Source organism: Anopheles marshallii, chromosome 3, assembly GCF_943734725.1.
Source record: "Anopheles marshallii chromosome 3, idAnoMarsDA_429_01, whole genome shotgun sequence".
In the NCBI taxonomy this organism is placed as follows: domain Eukaryota; kingdom Metazoa; phylum Arthropoda; class Insecta; order Diptera; family Culicidae; genus Anopheles; species Anopheles marshallii.
Genome location: NC_071327.1, coordinates 61,906,005 through 61,923,894, shown reverse-complemented (window position 1 = coordinate 61,923,894; position 17,890 = coordinate 61,906,005). Strand labels below are relative to the sequence as shown.

Genomic DNA, 17,890 nt, shown 5'->3' with positions numbered 1-17,890 from the left:
TGCCAAAGTCAAGCGAGCATAGCGACGTTAGCTGGGGATTTCTTGGCAACGTGACACTGACGACATAAACGAGGCAGGTAATGCGATGAGCTGTCGGGCTATAATTTGTGGTGGAATGGAATTTACATTATCCTTCTCGATCCCGCACGCACTCGGTAAACCGTAACAGCATCAACAGCCGATAAAGTGCGCTTCCTTCACTCACTGGACACGCGGAAGCACTGGCTAAAAAGGACTAACGAAACGCGTGGATAGGTCAGGACACCGTGGGTCGGTGTCGAAACGGAATCGTGCAGGACGAACCGAATGTTCTCGGGAGCACACGTCCGCACGCGACGAGGCTTCACTGCAGTCTATCCGTTGGTATCTGCGGCCAAGCACCGTGAGACTAGCGTTCTACCCATGGCGACGAGCGCGTCATGACGATGGTACGCTCATCCTACGCATCCACACGCTCAGGTGTCTTTGGAGGGCTGAGGGCTTTTTGGCCGAGATGCAGAGAGTGAGAACCTTGCAGGCTCTCACGCCGTCGCGACTACGATTGTTGTTACACTCCACGTTGCCTGTGTTTCCACGGTGTGTGTTGCTCTCGCGTCGGACGGCAACCGTGCCGGGGGTTGGAGCAACAGGAATCAGGACATCAGGGCTTCTGTTTACAGACGACTGGACGCTGCGATGGGAGGCGGAACTAGATAAACAGAGACAGCAATCGAGCGTGCGCAACAGTGTGCGGGCGGTGGGAATGTTTGATCTTGACATTCAAAATACATAGAAGGCATATTGAAGTCAAGGGTGTCGAAGCCGTTCTGTTCTGACGTTGCAAGATACTAATATAAAACTAATATAATATTAATATAAAAAATAAATTTATCCAAATATTATGAATGTTGAAGAATGGTAGTGATTAATTTCACTTCTAATCCATGTTTTTAGAATTTTTTCTTAAATTTTATAATTATTTTGACAATAATCAGTAAGATTTTCAACATTTTCCATTAATTAGAGTCTGTTGTTGATGTGATGTTTGGAAATATACTAAACACAATGGATTATTACAATATGGTGAGTTTATAAAGATAATGTTTCAATAAGGACAGTGATAGTCGTTTCTGCTCCTCTGATCCGTTTTTAATTATGTGCCGAGAGTTTAATGCTGTTTGTGATCGCAACGAACCTGACACGTCGCGTTATGCATTTTTAAACTGTTTGTAATATTGTGAAACTAATCTTAAAATGCTTCAAAGGGGTCACATGAGGCCCATTGAATTTATGAAAAAAATAACAAAAAAAAACGACTTTTAAAAATGTCATGACTGAAATAAATAATAATTAACTAATGAATAGAATTTGTAAAAACAACATCAAAATCATATCTCATTACAACAAATGTTTGTTTCATGTCGAACGGATGGGGTGTAAACGCATACAAATTGGTCTTTGGGGTGAGCAACAGATGAAGCTTTCTCAAGTTCAACTAGTGTGAGCTTTTTGATGAGCTTTTCTCAGCTTCCAGTTAACAGCTTCGGTAGAGCTTTAAAATGGCGCAAAAGATAAAAAAAAATCGTGAACAAACTTACGCTTATGTCAATGACCTGATTTTAATATATTTGTATTTTGGACGGGGAAACATTGTTAAATATAACATTTTAAAACACTTTTAAAAAATTGTATGGAATTATAAAAACAAAAGCACTAACATTTGTTTCTGTGTTTACTTTCGAAAATAAAATGAATCACTTTGTGAAGAATAGACATCGATCGCGATTCAATGTCACGAAATTAAACTAATTGTTCTCATGACCGCTTGCCGGAGAGCATATCAACGTCGCTTTTGAAGGGGCATTCGAGTGAAATTTGATCATAAAACGTACATGCTGTAAAGCCTTCGCCGTGTCGTAATGCAGATAATTACCGACACTATACAGCATCCACAAATTGAACACGTCTCCCGAAGCGATCGAATGGCCATCGGGGGTATCGCACAATTAGCCGAACAGCCGATGGTCATGGTCAAATCTGGCCGCTTGGACGTGCAGGTGGCATGGAAAAGAAACACGGCACGGTACCATGGTAAAGTGCTCGGCTGTTTGCTTTGACCAGTGCAAGTTCGCTCGCCACTGCTTGCCTCACAGAACCCTTCTATTTGCACGTGGTTGAAGAAGAACGTTAGACTGAAAGGCGCAATTTTTTTTTTTGTTGGCGTGTGATGTTATTGCCGGAACTTCAAGATGTCTATGGTCTAACAACATCTACTCACATCCGTTGGGTACATACGGTCGCCAACTTTGCACTTCAATTTGCTGCGAAAACACCTGCCAGACGTATTCTGCAGCCTGGAACACACCCCAAACCGACTTTTCGGGGCTCCAACATGCTTGACGAATTGTGCGCTGTTTATCGCATAGACGGACAGTGTATGGCAATTACAACGCCATCGCGCACATCGACTGGCATAATTCATTGTCATGTACCGATCCTGCCACGCAGACGTCATTGTGGTTCCGACGACCACCGTGAGCTCTACCAATAGCCCCAAAAACCCCAAAGTGTCTGATGTTTTTCCCCCGCGTTTTACCATTGCGATAAGTTTCGTCGCACCGCCCCGAACCCAGAAGTGGTCACGATTCGACACGGGTTATTCAGACTTCAATTGCGTTCTGTTTGGTGAAGCAAATCCGCAAGCGAAGCGGATTGAGGTGAGTATTGGATTGAAAGACGCTTACCGCACTTTTTGTTTCTTCCTGAGCCATGGTAACAATTGCGCTCGAGGTACAAATTGTCTGTAAACGAGCAAATTGAACGGGTTGGTAAATAATAATCTTCACTGTCGCGTCATCCGACAGTCGCAAATACGCAAATCCGAACGGATCGTTTTTTTTTATAGCGACCAGTAAAATTAACAGTCCTAGATGTGTTTGTGTAGCATCTTCGATAAAAAAGGTCGTTAAAATATTTCTAAGCATGAAGGTAATATCACTCGAGAACACCTGAACTTGTGCGTGTAAACACCACTGCTCGAATTTATTCGCGACACTCGTAGACCGTCAGTAGTTGGAGTGATTTAGGCGTATGCTGATTTAAAGACTAGACTAGCACAGAAAACAGGAAGCGTAACAATAACTACCCATTACAACGGTGCTTGCCTCGTAACGAAACTATCGATGGTTAACCTACGCCACTGTACCTGCAGGTCCGGTTCGGAACCGTGTCCTTGTCCGCGGTGTAAGATCCGTTGTTCTAGGCGTGCGTGTCCGATCACACCAAACACAGTAGCCACCGGTTCGCTTAGACGGGTGATAGATTAACGGCGTTTGATTGTTAATTACTGATTAATTGCCTACGATCCTTGCCCGACGGAGGTGCTGCACAATAGTAGTGGTATCGCCCACCCTGCTGATTGATGGGAGGATCATGTCTCAGGGTTGCAGAAGCAGCTCAGTAATGTTGCACAGGGCAGGCAGGCTTCCTGACGTCTTGGGAAAAATGTTTGAACCTACATGCGTGATAAGGCTAACACGAAACGGCCGATAAAGGTACGTTTGAGGATCATGGCTTAGAGGTTTCCGGCAAAGGTCTTCCAACCGCAATTAGTTAACGTCAAGCGGTGTTCTAATTGCTAGCACTAGCAGCTGCAAGATGCTCTAGAGGTGTAATGCGTATTATTGCATTCAAGCCACCTAGCGCAGTGGTAATAATGGACGTGACGAATGATTCACTTACAGCCGAACGCATCTCATTTAGCACTGCGAATGACCGATGAACCGATGGCATGAATGTTCTGGACGACACTCGGTTGGTTTTCCATTCACCTCACCGTGTGAAATCGCCAACAGGCAGTTAATCACATCAATGCCGACTTAACAGTTGTTTTTAGTCGCATTTAAACGCCCACACCAGAAGCCCGGTGGGGGAGGCTGGCGTGTGGCTAGACCCGCGTGCAATGCCATTCCATACCGAATATGTGACGATGGCAGCTAACCGGCGAGAGGAAAACTAGCAACGAGAAACGTAAAATCCGATAATGTTCCTGTGTCATTCTTAGGCGGCTGTGCTGAAAACGTAAAATCGTTTGGACGTGCCTGGAAATGGTATTAGCCCGCGGTTGTGATGAGAATTGTGTTTGTTTTGTTAAGAGGGAAACCCCTCATTAGTTTTCACGTACGAATGATTTGTAATATGAGAATCTACACGATCAAATGCTCTATCCGGTATGGATATACCCGGCTGCAATAAATCTTTCCGATGTGTCACTAAAGATATTTTTAAATAAAAACACGATGTTCTGCAAGAAAATGGAAGCAATCAGAATATTTATATTATATAAAACACATCAAAAACATTTTAGAAATTGATTACACTGATCCCGATGTTGCCTGGCAACCACCACCACCAAATGTCATTTGAAACAGTGACAGTGTTTGTTCCGCACATTACAACCCAACCCGATTCGCTCGGTCTCTTCCTGGTTTCCTGCCCAAGCAATCGAACCACAGTGTGTACTTACGGTGTCCCGTGGGGGCGCAATGTGTCGCAAAATCGCGTACAATTCAACCCCGCCATTTACGTCATTCGCCGGACGTGTTCGGCGGACCGATCGCAAGCATTGGGGCAGCAGGATCAACATGTGCTCGAGCCGCTGCATGGATACTGACGCAGCGATTGGTCAGCAATTTTCTGGCCCACCGTTTGAAAGCCTTTCCTAATGGGCACTTCACTTGGCCGGCACTGGATGGATTGGTTTGCTGAAGCCTGTATATTGCCGCTACCCAGTTAGGAGTGTAAACACACTCTTGTGCTGCTGTGCGCATTATCTACCCCGGGGATGATGGAAGAGTTTTCAATCGAAATGAAAATTAACAACATTTACCTGGTGTTTGTACATCGTCGACTTCCGGGGAAGGGATGCGGAAGGAGTGGGAGTGTAGAAAAAAAAAAATGGCGCTACGGTAAGTGTCACTTAAAAGCGAACGTTCTCACCCATCCCAATAACGCCTGGCCGGTGCAATCCGCAATACCCCGAAAAGCTCAACACGACCGACAATTACACACGGATCGGCGTAATTGTGTGGGGCGTTTGTTTGGTACGCACATCCCTCCATTCTAGCGGAGCGGTATGTAAACAGCGCCAGCCATGCAAACGCGCGCACACATGTGTGTGCGAAACTAGCCTGCGCGACTATGCGCGGGACGGGTGTTGGTGGGATGCGCGACAAAGGATCGGGCACTTGAATGCCAACGGTGTGAAGGTAGGAGCGTACTCGCGGTGAAAAATGAAATTACCTCTCAGCTGTGGTCAGTACAGTGAATCAGCTCGAGCCGTGCAGACGCAAATTTTCCCGTGATCCTCGCTGCACCGTGGTACACGCCTGCAGATACTATTGAACGGTGTGTTAAGTCATCGATCGGCCACTGTAAACGGTAATAGTAATGAAAAAAAATTAAAACGGTGGGGTTTGCTTTAAGTTAGGCGCGTGATCGGTGTAATCGTGACTGTTATCGTGAATTATTTGCGGTTCGTTTAAGAAAACAAAAAGGTTCAGAGAAATAGCTTCAGTATGTGCGTTGAATAATTAAAACGGAGCGAGATTAGTGTTAGCAACAAATGGAGAGTATATTACACGTTTGTACTTAGTGCGACTAAGTTATAAAACTATTTTATTTATTCGCCATAAAATGAATTAAGTGCAAAAAAAAAACGTAAATCGTTAGAAAGAGATATAGTGAAAGCTTAAATAACTCACGACGATCTTAAAAACCCATTGACAGTGTGATGTTTATTCAATGACATAACAGTCCCTTACGCTGTAAGTAAACTGCGTGTTGACAAGGTACTCATTGATGATACAGTGTGCATAAGCAACATTAAGCTCGAGCCGCTTTGATAAACAATTTTATAGCAAAATTATTTACAATATTTTCTAAACCAAATACGATGCTAAGTAATAGTAAAAAAAAAAACTTTAGTGCTTCTTGATTACTTGATTGATTGATTGATGGTACAATCCGCGAACAAGTTACCCGCCGTAATGTGAGAAGCGCTTGTACGTGGCCACGTGTGGGTTTTGTAACGGTACGGTCGAAGAAAAGCGAAAGCGTCGCCAACAACTTCTGGCGCATTTGCTTTTAATTGTCGAAGCTGTTTGCATTCGGAATAAGGCGAAAACCGTACTGCCGATGCGGACGTCCGTTCCGACTATAATTAGAGGCAAAGTTAAAGTGTTCCACGTAGGGTGTGTGCGTGTGTCTTCCCAATGGACGTGGCTGGGGGTTGAGGGTTGCAACGGGCGGGTATTTAGCCGTGAAGCTAAATAGGCGTTGATAGCGAATTGTCATTAAAATGATCGACATTCGATCGACCTCTTGATCTAACGAGGTGGTCAGGAATGGAATCCGTTACTGATAATATGTTTTTTTGTTTGTTTGATATCTTCCAGTGTTTTCTAGCGTAGTGTTCGTACGATAACGCAATAGGACATACGACAGGAGCCAGAATGGATCTCCGAGCAAACGAAGAGACGGGCCACAACAACGAGCTGACGATGACGGAGGAGCGCAAGATAACGTCCACGCCGGTGATGGAATTCTACCGCGACAAGTGCGTCCTGATTACTGGCGGTACCGGCTTTATCGGACGACTGTTGATCGAGAAGCTGCTTCGGTAAGAACAACTAGTGCCGGAACGCGTCTGGATCTGGATCATTGTAGATCGCTTTCAAGGCTTCCCTTGGTCGGTGGAATATTTCTCCCCCGCACAACTTTGTGCTGCGCTAATTATTCACCTGCAGGCAGATCGCAAACGCGTTTGACAAAACGGGAAAGCCGACTCGTAATCGAAACGACCCGTTGCTGTTGTTGTGCTTTCGAGAGGTGGAAGGGTGACACGGTTTGTCGCTGTGGGTTGGGTGGGTTGATGCTGGCTGGTTGGAAGGAGAGCAGACGTAATGCAATATCCTACCAGTGGCTGCTACCGGTATGCAGGTGGATGGATGCAATTGGACGTCATTGGTCGTTGTTTACTACTTGCGTCGTTTGCTTTCGCAGGACAAAAACCGAATGTTGTCGTTGAAGCGAAGAAAGTGAAGGTGGAAAGGTGGGAACTCGTTGAGAATTAAAAACATTTCTCACAGTAACGTTTTGCTGGAAAAGTACCGGGCAATGGCAATGCTAATTTCCGCTGTACTTAAATTGGAAACAAGCTAGAGTCATGCACCAGCAGATATCTGATTAGCTTCCCTCTAACAACAATTCGTCTATTTGAACCATTTGTGAACAATCCGCTGAATCTTGCACCTGTGATTCAGACGTAATAAGACAGTGCTAAGCAGAAATGTAAATATGGCTGCTGGTGCTGTTACCGACTTATGTCGTGTGGCTTCATCCGCAACTCAGTGTGTGATCCCACGATCAGAAGACCCCCTGACAGCTAGAATCTGCTGATTTGTGGTTGTGAAATTCAGTGTCAAGGTATTTGCGGACAGAGAATACAATATGTGCGTGAGATTTAAGAATGGTATTTTTTTCAATCTCATCGAACATCAATCAATTACAATCTGAACAGCAAGAGAAATTTATTTTTTACCTTGATGAACCCCTTACATTTCGAATGTCATTACGTTTCTGGCAGTACGCACGATGAGAAGCATATGCGCATCGATACAATCTGACCGTTTGATCTTGAGGTAACCTTGGCAACCATTTTTTGTTCTGTATCATGACTACGGTGCGGAAGAGTCGCAGTGTGAAGTACTCGTACTGCTGGTAGGAAGCGTCGAATACAATCTAAATTGAACATTCCCTCATTAACCTGTTCAATAGTTTTGGCATTATCTCAGTGACACTTAGCGCGAAGTGTTTGGTCCGTACAGTGGCAAAAGCAGTTTTTTGTCGCTCATCTTCCTTTACCTAACTGACCTTGCCAGGGTTCGAAAACCCTGCGTCAGATGCGTCGTTCGTCTAGTACGAATGGTTGGTTAATAAATTTAGAGTCTTTAGCGATTGCTCGTACAAACCAGCCGAGTAAGGATTTTTTAAAGTTCGAACCGCTGTGTGTGGCGACGAGGATTTAACTGGAAAAAAATATTTCTGCATTTAAGCGCAATATGAAACAACCTAGGTGAGGTTAGCTGTCAGGCAGTGCAACAGACAGTCTCGGCGATTAGGATAGAATGCCAATTAGCTTAGTGTAAACAGGTTTTACTAGACTCGCTTAGCTGTCCTATCCAGAATATTGCTTCGCGCGGTGCAAGTTACGCGTTCCCTGGTTTGTTCTTTGGCAGTCGTCAGACTACGGTTGACATTTGTTGCACAATATTGCCGGAGCATTTGCACGGTAATGCGCAAATAATGAAGATAACCTGATGCTTCAATCATCTGGCCGAGAGTTCTTCCGATGCTGCACTGGAAAAAGTCGAAATAATTGTTGTTTCACATTGATTGCGCAGCGTAATGCCTGGAAGACACCGCACATAATGGGGTAGGCAATTCCTGTGGTACTTCCAGCTCCATGATGGGCAACAAATAATGATTATTTTGTGTTTTCTTTCATTACCGCTAACCGGTTTATTTGGCAGCATCAACATTTCCTGTCGGCCAAACCAACCGAAGGTTACCAATCGGATGATCATACGGTGTATTACCTTTGGCTGTCCACATTGTTGGGGTTTGCTATTGTTGTGTAGTTTAGCGAACGAATGACGAAATGTTCTTATGGGTGGAGTGGTAGGAAAAAAAACCCCCCTCCTGCTAGACCGCGAAATTGTACGCAAAATAGGGTAAGAACACTAACCGAACTGCTTACTCACGACATCGGGAAGCGTTGGCCGTGTTGTCTTTGGTCATTTGCACGACCTAGCGTTGGCATGTTGGTCGGCAACAAAGCTTTCCGAACGGGGTAGGCGATACGATTTTCTTTTGGCCGCACCGGTGCACGTTACCTGACCGAACCACAGCGCTGAAGGCGAAGTTCAAGTGCGTAAAAGTCAAGTGGAACGTTCGTAATGACGTTGAGTGCCCTGCGATAAAGCTCGTCATCGGCTTCTAGAATTTTTGTCCGTCTCGCTTTGGCTTCTAATTTCGAATTAGAATTGATAATTTGATCTGGACAGTGGGAACTGGTCGTACAGTTTACATTGCACGTAGGGACCTGCAGGGGCTTGGAGGTTGAATTAAAGGTCTCGCTAAAACGACATCACAATTTCGATTCGTGTTTTGTTCAACATCTTCCCACTCACTATGAAAATATTACATTATTTGCCTTGATAGAATTAACGTGCGACAGATTATCCTGCTATCGAGGCCCAAGAAGGGCAAAACGGCACAGCAGCGTTGCGACGATCTGTTCAGCAGCATCGTGTTTATGAACCTCAAGAAAGACTGCCCAACGTTCATCGATCGCGTCAAGCTGGTCGATGCCGATCTGCAGCATCCTTCGCTCGGTCTGTCGGACGAATCGGTCGAGTACATCGTCAACAACGCCCAGATTGTGCTGCATGCCGCCTCGGACGTCCGGTTCGACCAGGCGCTCAAGAAGGCGATCGAGGTGAACGTGCGCGGTACGCGCGATCTGCTGCGCATCACGGAAAAGATCGTCAACCTCGAGCTGTTTGTGTACATCTCCACGGCGTACTCGAACTGTCCGCAGGGTTTGATCAAGGAGCAGTTCTACACGCCACCGTCCGAACCGGAAAAGATGATCCAGCTGGTGGAGGCGATGGACGAACGGTTCGAGGAGCACATGAACAAAACGGTGAACGATTTCATCCATCCCTGGCCGAACACCTACGTCTACACGAAGGCACTCACGGAGGACGTCGTGCGGCAGTATGGTGAGCTTCTACCAATCGCCGTCGTTCGTCCATCCATTGGTAAGCATTACACCCATGTGCGGAACGAAACGAAAAACGAAATGAATGTAATAAAACGCTGTGCTTTGCAGTGATTGCAACCAACGAAGAACCGATCGGCGGGTGGACTGATAACATCTACGGCCTGAACGGTGTGATCGCCGGCATCGCACTCGGCATCATTCGCATTATGCACGTGGACGACAACAACAAGGCGGACATCATACCGGCGGATATAGTGGTGAACGCGGTGCTCGCTGCCGGATGGCAAACCTACGTAGAACGGTAAACTTGACGCTTCCACACCGCGACAGGGCGGCACTGTAAACGCACTGAAGTTTGTTCGCTCTTTTTGACGAGGCAGTTTTATCTATCACCACCTTAGGAAAAGCGACCGGCCGTTGCCGGAGGCCAAAACGAACGGGGAGCTCAAGGGGGTGGTTAAACCGCGCACAAAAATTTACAACTGTGTCACCGGAAATGACAATCCCATCTCGTACCGTAAGTGTGCCGTTCGTTGGCTGCAATGTCTAACCACGTCCGGTGGCGTTTTTTCCGTGTACTTTCTAATTGTAATGATTTTTTTGGGTTTTGGGCAAATAGAAAAAATCTACGAGTATTCGATCGAGGTTGGTAAACATTGTCCGCCGAAGAAATCGCTCTGGATCGTGTGTCATAATACGACGACCAACAAGTATTTGTACGAGTTCTACAAACTGATCTACCATCTGCTGCCAGCGCTACTGATTGATACCTACCTGCGAGTGATCAGACGTACACCAAGGTATGAGCACGCGAGCGAGGATCAATAGTTGGATTTACAGGCAATTTTAAAACCATAATTCTATGCTGGTATTTCAGAGTTATGGACCTTTATAGAAAGGTGCACAAATTCGCCACTGTTATCGCTTACTTTGCCAACGGTCGATGGACGTTTGAGAATGACAATATGAGATCTCTGAGAGATAAGTAAGTGTTGAACGATACATCAACATCTGTGCATTATCAACCGAACGTTGGTCGTTACTACAACATGTTTCCCTTCGCAGATTATCTCCCGACGATCAGATCATGTTTCCATGCAACATTCAGAAGATCGAATGGGCCGACTACTTCTGGACGTACATACACGGGCTTCGCAAGCACATCGCCAACGAACCGTTGGAGAACCTGGACGAAGCGATCAAACGGCACAAGCAGATGCGGATAGTGCACTTCTTCATCCTGGCCGCCTACTACTCACTGTGGGCTTTACTCATATACTACCTCTTCAAAGCGGTTGGGATGCTGGTGTTCTAATGTTTCGGCTGCTGGTGGGTGACGGACGGCTTCCCGTTCACCATCCTAGGCGGTCCGTGGCGTGTGTGGTTGTAGAGGTTTTGATTCACAGATGCATACAAACGTGGGCGACAGTTTGAGCTGGCTTTACTAGGAGGGTGGGGTATTTAAATGTTGGGCGAGCCATTTTCAACTGCAACACTCAATGTCTGTGGTGTACAAATCGACGCGAATGATCTGCTGTATTTGTTAACGTTCTCACTCCTGTGGCCCTTCGTTCATGAAGAACACTAGGAGTCATTCATGATTGACCGAAAATGGCATCTGTCAGCGTAGCGATACTGTTCAATGTAATGTGTTTTATTCTTATCTTCGTGTACATAGAGAGGAATAGTTAGGACAATAAAGAGATACATCTTACGGTATTCGGAAAACCCATCAGTGTGCGTATTGGCTGTTGTATTATGCTGTGTGACAAATGAATCTTTTGAGAAATATCATTCATATGAAGCTTTATTTATGTTTTAGATCATGAGTCAACTCTCAAAATATTTATGAATAAAAGGTTATTAAACCTTAAAAGATTGCTAAAATCCTGAAGATTCTAGATACCTCAGAGATTTATAAATGACTGCAACATCCACGTTTTACGCAATTTAATAGGTTTTAGCTTCTTAAATAAGAATTTCTGTGCTGATGAAAAAATCAAATACCACTGGCATATGATTATGTATACCAATTGAATAGAATTGTCAATAGTTTTATCTGGAAGATGGCGTGAAGTATTTATTGATTTATTTTAAATTTTTTAAATTTTTTTCTATATTCGTTATTATGCCGTTATTCAAACACCACTCAGTGCGCTACTTGGGTGAATACAACGACTTGTATTCACAAGCTGCATACTACCCGCAGTACAAAGCGAATGCGGTATTGCATACATCGCGGCGTTTAAGAAATGGAAACGATTCGATATAGAGTTCGTTCACATATGCCTTTCGCGACTCATCTCTCTCACTACCGAGTGTTCTATTACCTGGCCGACTTCACACCCAGGGCACAGGCCCTTCTGCACACAAACTGAAGCAGTTTGTTCGGGAGACCTATATTAAATTGAACAACAAACACACCACCAACGTGTGCGTCACGTAGCTGTAACCTTTTTACAATTCGGCCGAGGTCTGTAATTAATTACGGGGAAAAAACACTTCAAATTGCCCGCACGCGTTTGTGCGACCATTCAGTGATTGTTCGGTAAGCGTGACGGCAAGTAACGAATAGGCGATCTAGGATGAGCTTGCAAGAGTTTGAAGCAAACCATTCCCCCGTGAAGGATTTTTACGAGGGGAAAACGATTTTCCTTACCGGTGGGAGCGGGTTTTTGGGGAAGCTGTTCATTGAAAAATGGATCAAGTATGTGTACCGTGAGGCAGTTTTGCGTCACTCAATAAACGTCCCCGTTGCTCCTGCAGGTGCGGTGTGCGCGAGATTCTACTGCTGATGCGCTCCAAGAAAGGCGTCAGCCCGGACGAGCGCCTGAAGGCACTGCTGAAAAAGGAGGCAGTGTTTGTGAGCTACCAGCAGCACCCGGAACGCTACTTGTCCAGGTTGAAGGTGATCGAGGGAGACATCAGCAAAGCGGGGTTGGCGATCAGCAACGATGATATGGAGTACATGGTCAAAAACACCAACATTATTCTTCACTCGGCGGCAGACGTGCGGTTGAACGAATCGATGAAAGAGTCGGTTGAGACGAACGTCCGCGGTACGCATCATTTGTTGAAGATAGCGGAAAACTGTACTAACCTTGAGGTAGGTGTTGAATCCGCAGCAAGAGATCACTAAGTATATTGCGGTGTATTTTGGGCAGGTGTTCGTGCATGTATCCAGCGCATTCTCGCAGTGCATTTACGAGACGGTGGAGGAAAAATTCTACACACCCGTCATCGATCCGCTGGAAATGATCAAGTTGGTCGAAAGCCAACCACGGCTGGAGGAGCTCGAAGCCATATCGAGGAAGGTAGTGGAACCGTGGCCGAACACGTACTCGTTCACGAAGGCGCTTGCGGAAGAAGTTGTCCGTCGGTACAGATCCAAGCTGCCAATCGCCATCGTGCGTCCGTCGATTGGTAAGTAAAATTTGGGATGCGTGCCTAAAGTGTGTCTTCTATAACGCCGTGTCACGAACGCATCTCTCCAGTCACCTCAACCTACGCTGATCCGATACCGGGATGGACGGATAATTTCTACGGTTTCAATGGTGTGGTGAGCGGCGCGGGTACGGGTGTGCTGCGAATCTTCCACATTCGAGACGAGTACAAAGCGAACATCATACCGGCGGACATCGTGATTAACAGCACGCTAGCAGCGACCTACTACGCGGCCAAACATCCGCAGGAGGAGAACGTGTTCAACTGCACCATGGACGAGAACCACACCACCTGGGGCGACATTCGGAACGATTGCCTATCGCAGAAGGGCGTGGTGGCGGTGAAGAAATCGCTCTGGATACCGACCTACAACACGACCCGGTACTACCATGTGGCGAGCTTTTTGCAGATCTTCTACCATCTCATACCGGCGGTGTTTTTCGATCTGCTGATGCGTCTGCGCGGTGAGAAGCCGCAAGTCTTGCGCCTGTACAGGACGGTCCACCGGTTTGCCGACGTGTTGCGGTTCTTCACGAACAATCAGTTCCGGTTCGGGACCGGCCGTATGCGGCAGGTGCTGGACGGGATGGAGATTGTCGATCGGTACCTATTTCCGTGCGATATGAGATCGGTGGTTTGGAGCAAGTTTGGCGTGAACCATATCCGGGGCTGCCGGGTGTATCTGCTGAAGGAGCCGTGGGATACGAATGAGGAGGCGCTACGGATTCATAAGCGCCGCCAGCTGATACACTGGTGCATGTTGGGGGTAATCTATGCATGCTTTGCATGGGTCATGCTAAGGGCACTCGAAGCGGCCGGTGTGCCAGATTTGAGAAGTTTCTTGGGCTGCACCGAATTTGGGAGCATTTATTGAATTGTCTTACATGTTTTGTTTACATACTAAATAATAAACTTTTTGCTTATTTACGTCTTAATTTCCATGAAAAATACTTAGTAATTGGTTATGCAAATCGAAGAGTTGTTATGCATAGTATTCTATTTTTACCCCTAAGTACACAATGAAGTACGTTGCTGGGCGTTCGATTTGCAATGCACTGTACCGATTTCCTGTTCCGGAAGGTTATTCTGCCATTGGACTTGATGCATGCTAATTAACCGAACGAACAGCGGGTGCGTAAATGGTTGTTAGTGCTTTGACCCCCAAAACTTGGCTTATAAAACGTAACGGACACACGTAACACTGTTCCGTGTTTAGAATGGTGGTGTGAAAGGTACCGTGCAGTGCCGATAACGTGGTGTTATTTTGTATTATTTAACCATCGTTTGCAGCATAGCATGTTTTGACAAAAAACACAGTGCAACGCCTACTTCTTCTTTATCGGCACAACAACCTTCGGAGGTCTAGGCCTGCTATTTTTGGTTTTCTTTGAATTAATTTATCCATAGTCGGGTAGTCGATTCTGCGTACGGAGGATTGGTATGGATGGGATTTTGGACTGGTCCTGTCGTGTGAGGACCGACGCCGCTACTAATACACCACCGGGCAACACCCACAACAACGCTATGATAACTGCCTTTTGTTTGTGAGAATATGGTTTTATAGGGTGTTGATGGATTTTTTAATCAAATTAGGTGGTAATTTCACTTATTGTTAATAAATAAAAACTATAATAAATGAAACATGCCAAATGCTATAACGCAATAATATATCCGATAATCTAAAAATATAAAGCGCAAACATCCGCTTATAATATTTAAAATAATCCAAGCTACGAAATGATAGATAAAATAAAATATTTTCTTTGTTGTTTGATAAATGATAGTACGTCTTAAACTACTCAATATCACTTAAATTGTGTTAAATTATACTACAAACCCATGCGGGCTAGCTCAACTTAATTTATTGCACTTTACAGACAGTTTTGAAGAAGAGTAAATCAGGTGCCTTCCAGGCCATTTGTCACCTTACGATCGACCGATTCATAGTGTTCGTAAAGTCACGTTTATACACCGTCCAACGGTGGATTCCAAATGAAGAAAAAACCAGAAACAAGCAACAAACAAAAAATGCAAAGAATGTTAATGAACTTAAGTCCGGAAAAAGTGGCGGCTTAAAATTAAACTTTAAACATCGGTCCCGGTGCACTTTGGTTGCAGTTGCAGTCGGCTGCAGCGATTGCCGGTAGTTGCATTTGGTGCGCCCGAAAGGTAACAAACCTCTGTGCGGCTCCGTTGCGAAACGGTGCGTTCTGTCCCGGTCAACCATGGTGAGTTTAGAAGAGTTTCGTGCGTACCGTTCGCCGTTGAAGGATTTCTACGATGGGAAATACGTGCTGCTTACCGGCGGTAGTGGATTTCTAGGCAAGCTTTTGATAGAGAAGCTAATCAAGTGAGTTGAACGACGCACTCGGTAGTGGGCAGTATGCTAACGTCCCTTGTCGTTGACTGCAGATGCAACGTGGCAGAGATACTGTTGATCCTTCGGCGTAAGAAAGGGCTAAGCCCGGCCGACCGGTTGGAGCAACTACTCGGCAGCGAGGCTGTGTTCGTGAACTACGCCGAAGATCCGCAGCTGTATCTGTCAAAGATACGACTCATCGAAGGTGACATCAGTGAGGTTGGCGTCGGCATAGCTAACGATGAGCTGCGGTACATTTACGAGCAAACCAACATTATCATCCACGCCGCTGCGGATGTGCGGTTTGACGAATCGCTCAGGGAGTCGGTCCAAACGAATGTCCGTGGCACGCAGGAGATGTTGATGATTGCCGAGCAGTGTCAAAAACTAGAGGTAAGCAGTCGAAACCCAAATCAAACCCAAAAACCTTCTACTGCATTGGTGTTTCTTCAGATATTCACCTACATCTCGACGGCCTTTTCGCACTGCGTGTTGGGTGTTATTGAGGAGAAGTTCTACGAGCCTCCCTTCGATCCAACTGTGTTGATCAAAGTGTCGGAAAAGGAGGACGATTCCGACAATTTTGAGCTGCTGTCGAAAAAGATCATCAAACCGTGGCCTAATACGTACGCATTTACAAAATCACTCTCCGAGGAGATAGTACGGCGCTATAAAACCCGGCTTCCGGTGGCGATTATAAGACCTTCTATCAGTAAGCACTCTTAAAGTGTCCACCGTGGTCATGATACTGTTGTAAGATGCGTTTTTCTTTTCCAGTTACAACAACCCTTGCAGATCCGATACCCGGCTGGACGGACAACCTGTACGGGTTCAACGGAGTCGTGTGCGGTGCGGCAACCGGTGTCCTGAGAATATTCCACATCCACATGGACTACAAGGCGAGCGTAGTACCGGCCGACACCGTCATCAACGCAACGCTAGCCGTCACGTGGTACTCGGCCAACCACCGCGGGGAGGATAACGTGTTCAACTGCACCACCGACGACAATCCGGTAACATGGCACGAAACGCAGCTGCAGCTGGAGCAGTGGAAAGATCGCGTTCCGTTCGATAAATCCCTGTGGATAACGACGTACAACACGACCCGCTTCAAACTGGTTGCGGACATACTGTCCATCTTCTACCACGTGCTGCCAGCGCTGTTTTTCGATGCGCTACTAAAGCTGCGCGGCCAAAAGCCGCAGGTTTTGAAGCTGTACCGGAAGGTGCACCGATTCTCCGCGGTGTTGCGCTTCTTCACCAACAACGAGTGGTGCTTCCGCACCGGGCGGATGCGCCGCGTGCTGGACGCAATGGCGTCCGAGGATCATAAATTCTTTCCCTGCGATGCGAAAGCGATCGAGTGGAACGATTTCCTCGACCATCAGATTAAGGGGCTGCGGCAGTACTTGATGCGCGATCCGTGGAGCACCTTGGAGAAATCGTTACGGCGCCACCGGTTGCGCACCTTCGTGCATCGGTGCTTCATTGGCGTCCTGTACGCTGGTATGCTGTATGTGGCGGTGACATTGTTGCATGGCTACGGATTCATCGATTTCGAAGGGCTGCAGGAAAACAGTGCTGAGGAGTGTTTGGTCGAGGGAGTTGTTTGAGGGAACGCATGGTTGAGGTTTTTATGGCACTATCAACGATCAAAGCGTTAGGAGGCGTTGTGAGAAATACATGTGCGAGGGAAATGTGTGCAGTAATTAAGTCAATATCTACATAATCTTCATGTGATAATCACCTACATTTGCAAATCACTCCTAGTAAATCTGTGGTGAATGCAAAAAAAAAATACAACACAAAGAATCTCTGTTTGGAGTTAATAAACTGTACTGTTTGGAGTTAATTTGAGGCCGAACGACATCTTCCCCTGATGCGCACTTCACTAACGGTGCGAACATTGTTGGTAATTTATTTTAATTCATCATTTGCCCTGCTATCGGCCCATCCGCACAGGAGCACAACTCCAGCCAACATCTGACTGCCGCAACATTCTAACACAAGTTCTGCTCGTTGCCTTGCTTGCGTTTCGGGCTACGGGCTGACAACAAAATGACCGTAAAATCGGATGCCCTGCCAGAGACTTTTCATCACCGGCTCCGCCTGCTGACCAAAAATGCACGAGTAGGTTACCGAGCAGCCGTTGAAGCAGTGGCAGAGGAAAACCCTCGCGAACCAGGGCGGGACCGTACCCCGGGCCCGAACACAGTTGTCATTATCGCTACTGCGCTCCGTACGCTTCTGTCTGGAGCAGT

The 17,890-nt window shown here is 46.2% G+C and overlaps 3 protein-coding genes across 3 annotated transcripts; all 3 read left to right on the top strand.

Annotated features, from left to right (window-relative positions):
* The first annotated feature begins 6,491 nt into the window (after positions 1-6,491).
* On the top strand, positions 6,492-11,141 carry LOC128711167 (fatty acyl-CoA reductase wat-like). Its single transcript, XM_053806032.1, has 7 exons — positions 6,492-6,658; positions 9,262-9,863; positions 9,935-10,127; positions 10,207-10,343; positions 10,446-10,626; positions 10,704-10,811; positions 10,892-11,141. The coding sequence occupies exons 1-7, from the start codon at positions 6,492-6,494 to the stop codon at positions 11,139-11,141; spliced, it is 1,638 nt and encodes a 545-aa protein (XP_053662007.1).
* A 1,270-nt stretch (positions 11,142-12,411) lies between these two features.
* Positions 12,412-14,144, top strand: LOC128711661 (fatty acyl-CoA reductase wat-like). Its single transcript, XM_053806544.1, has 4 exons — positions 12,412-12,533; positions 12,593-12,932; positions 12,991-13,249; positions 13,321-14,144. Exons 1-4 carry the CDS (start codon positions 12,412-12,414, stop codon positions 14,142-14,144), a joined length of 1,545 nt encoding a protein of 514 aa, XP_053662519.1.
* Positions 14,145-15,495: 1,351 nt separating this feature from the next.
* Positions 15,496-17,242, top strand: LOC128711837 (fatty acyl-CoA reductase wat-like). Its single transcript, XM_053806723.1, has 4 exons — positions 15,496-15,620; positions 15,683-16,022; positions 16,083-16,341; positions 16,407-17,242. The coding sequence occupies exons 1-4, from the start codon at positions 15,496-15,498 to the stop codon at positions 17,240-17,242; spliced, it is 1,560 nt and encodes a 519-aa protein (XP_053662698.1).
* The last annotated feature ends 648 nt before the right edge of the window (positions 17,243-17,890 follow it).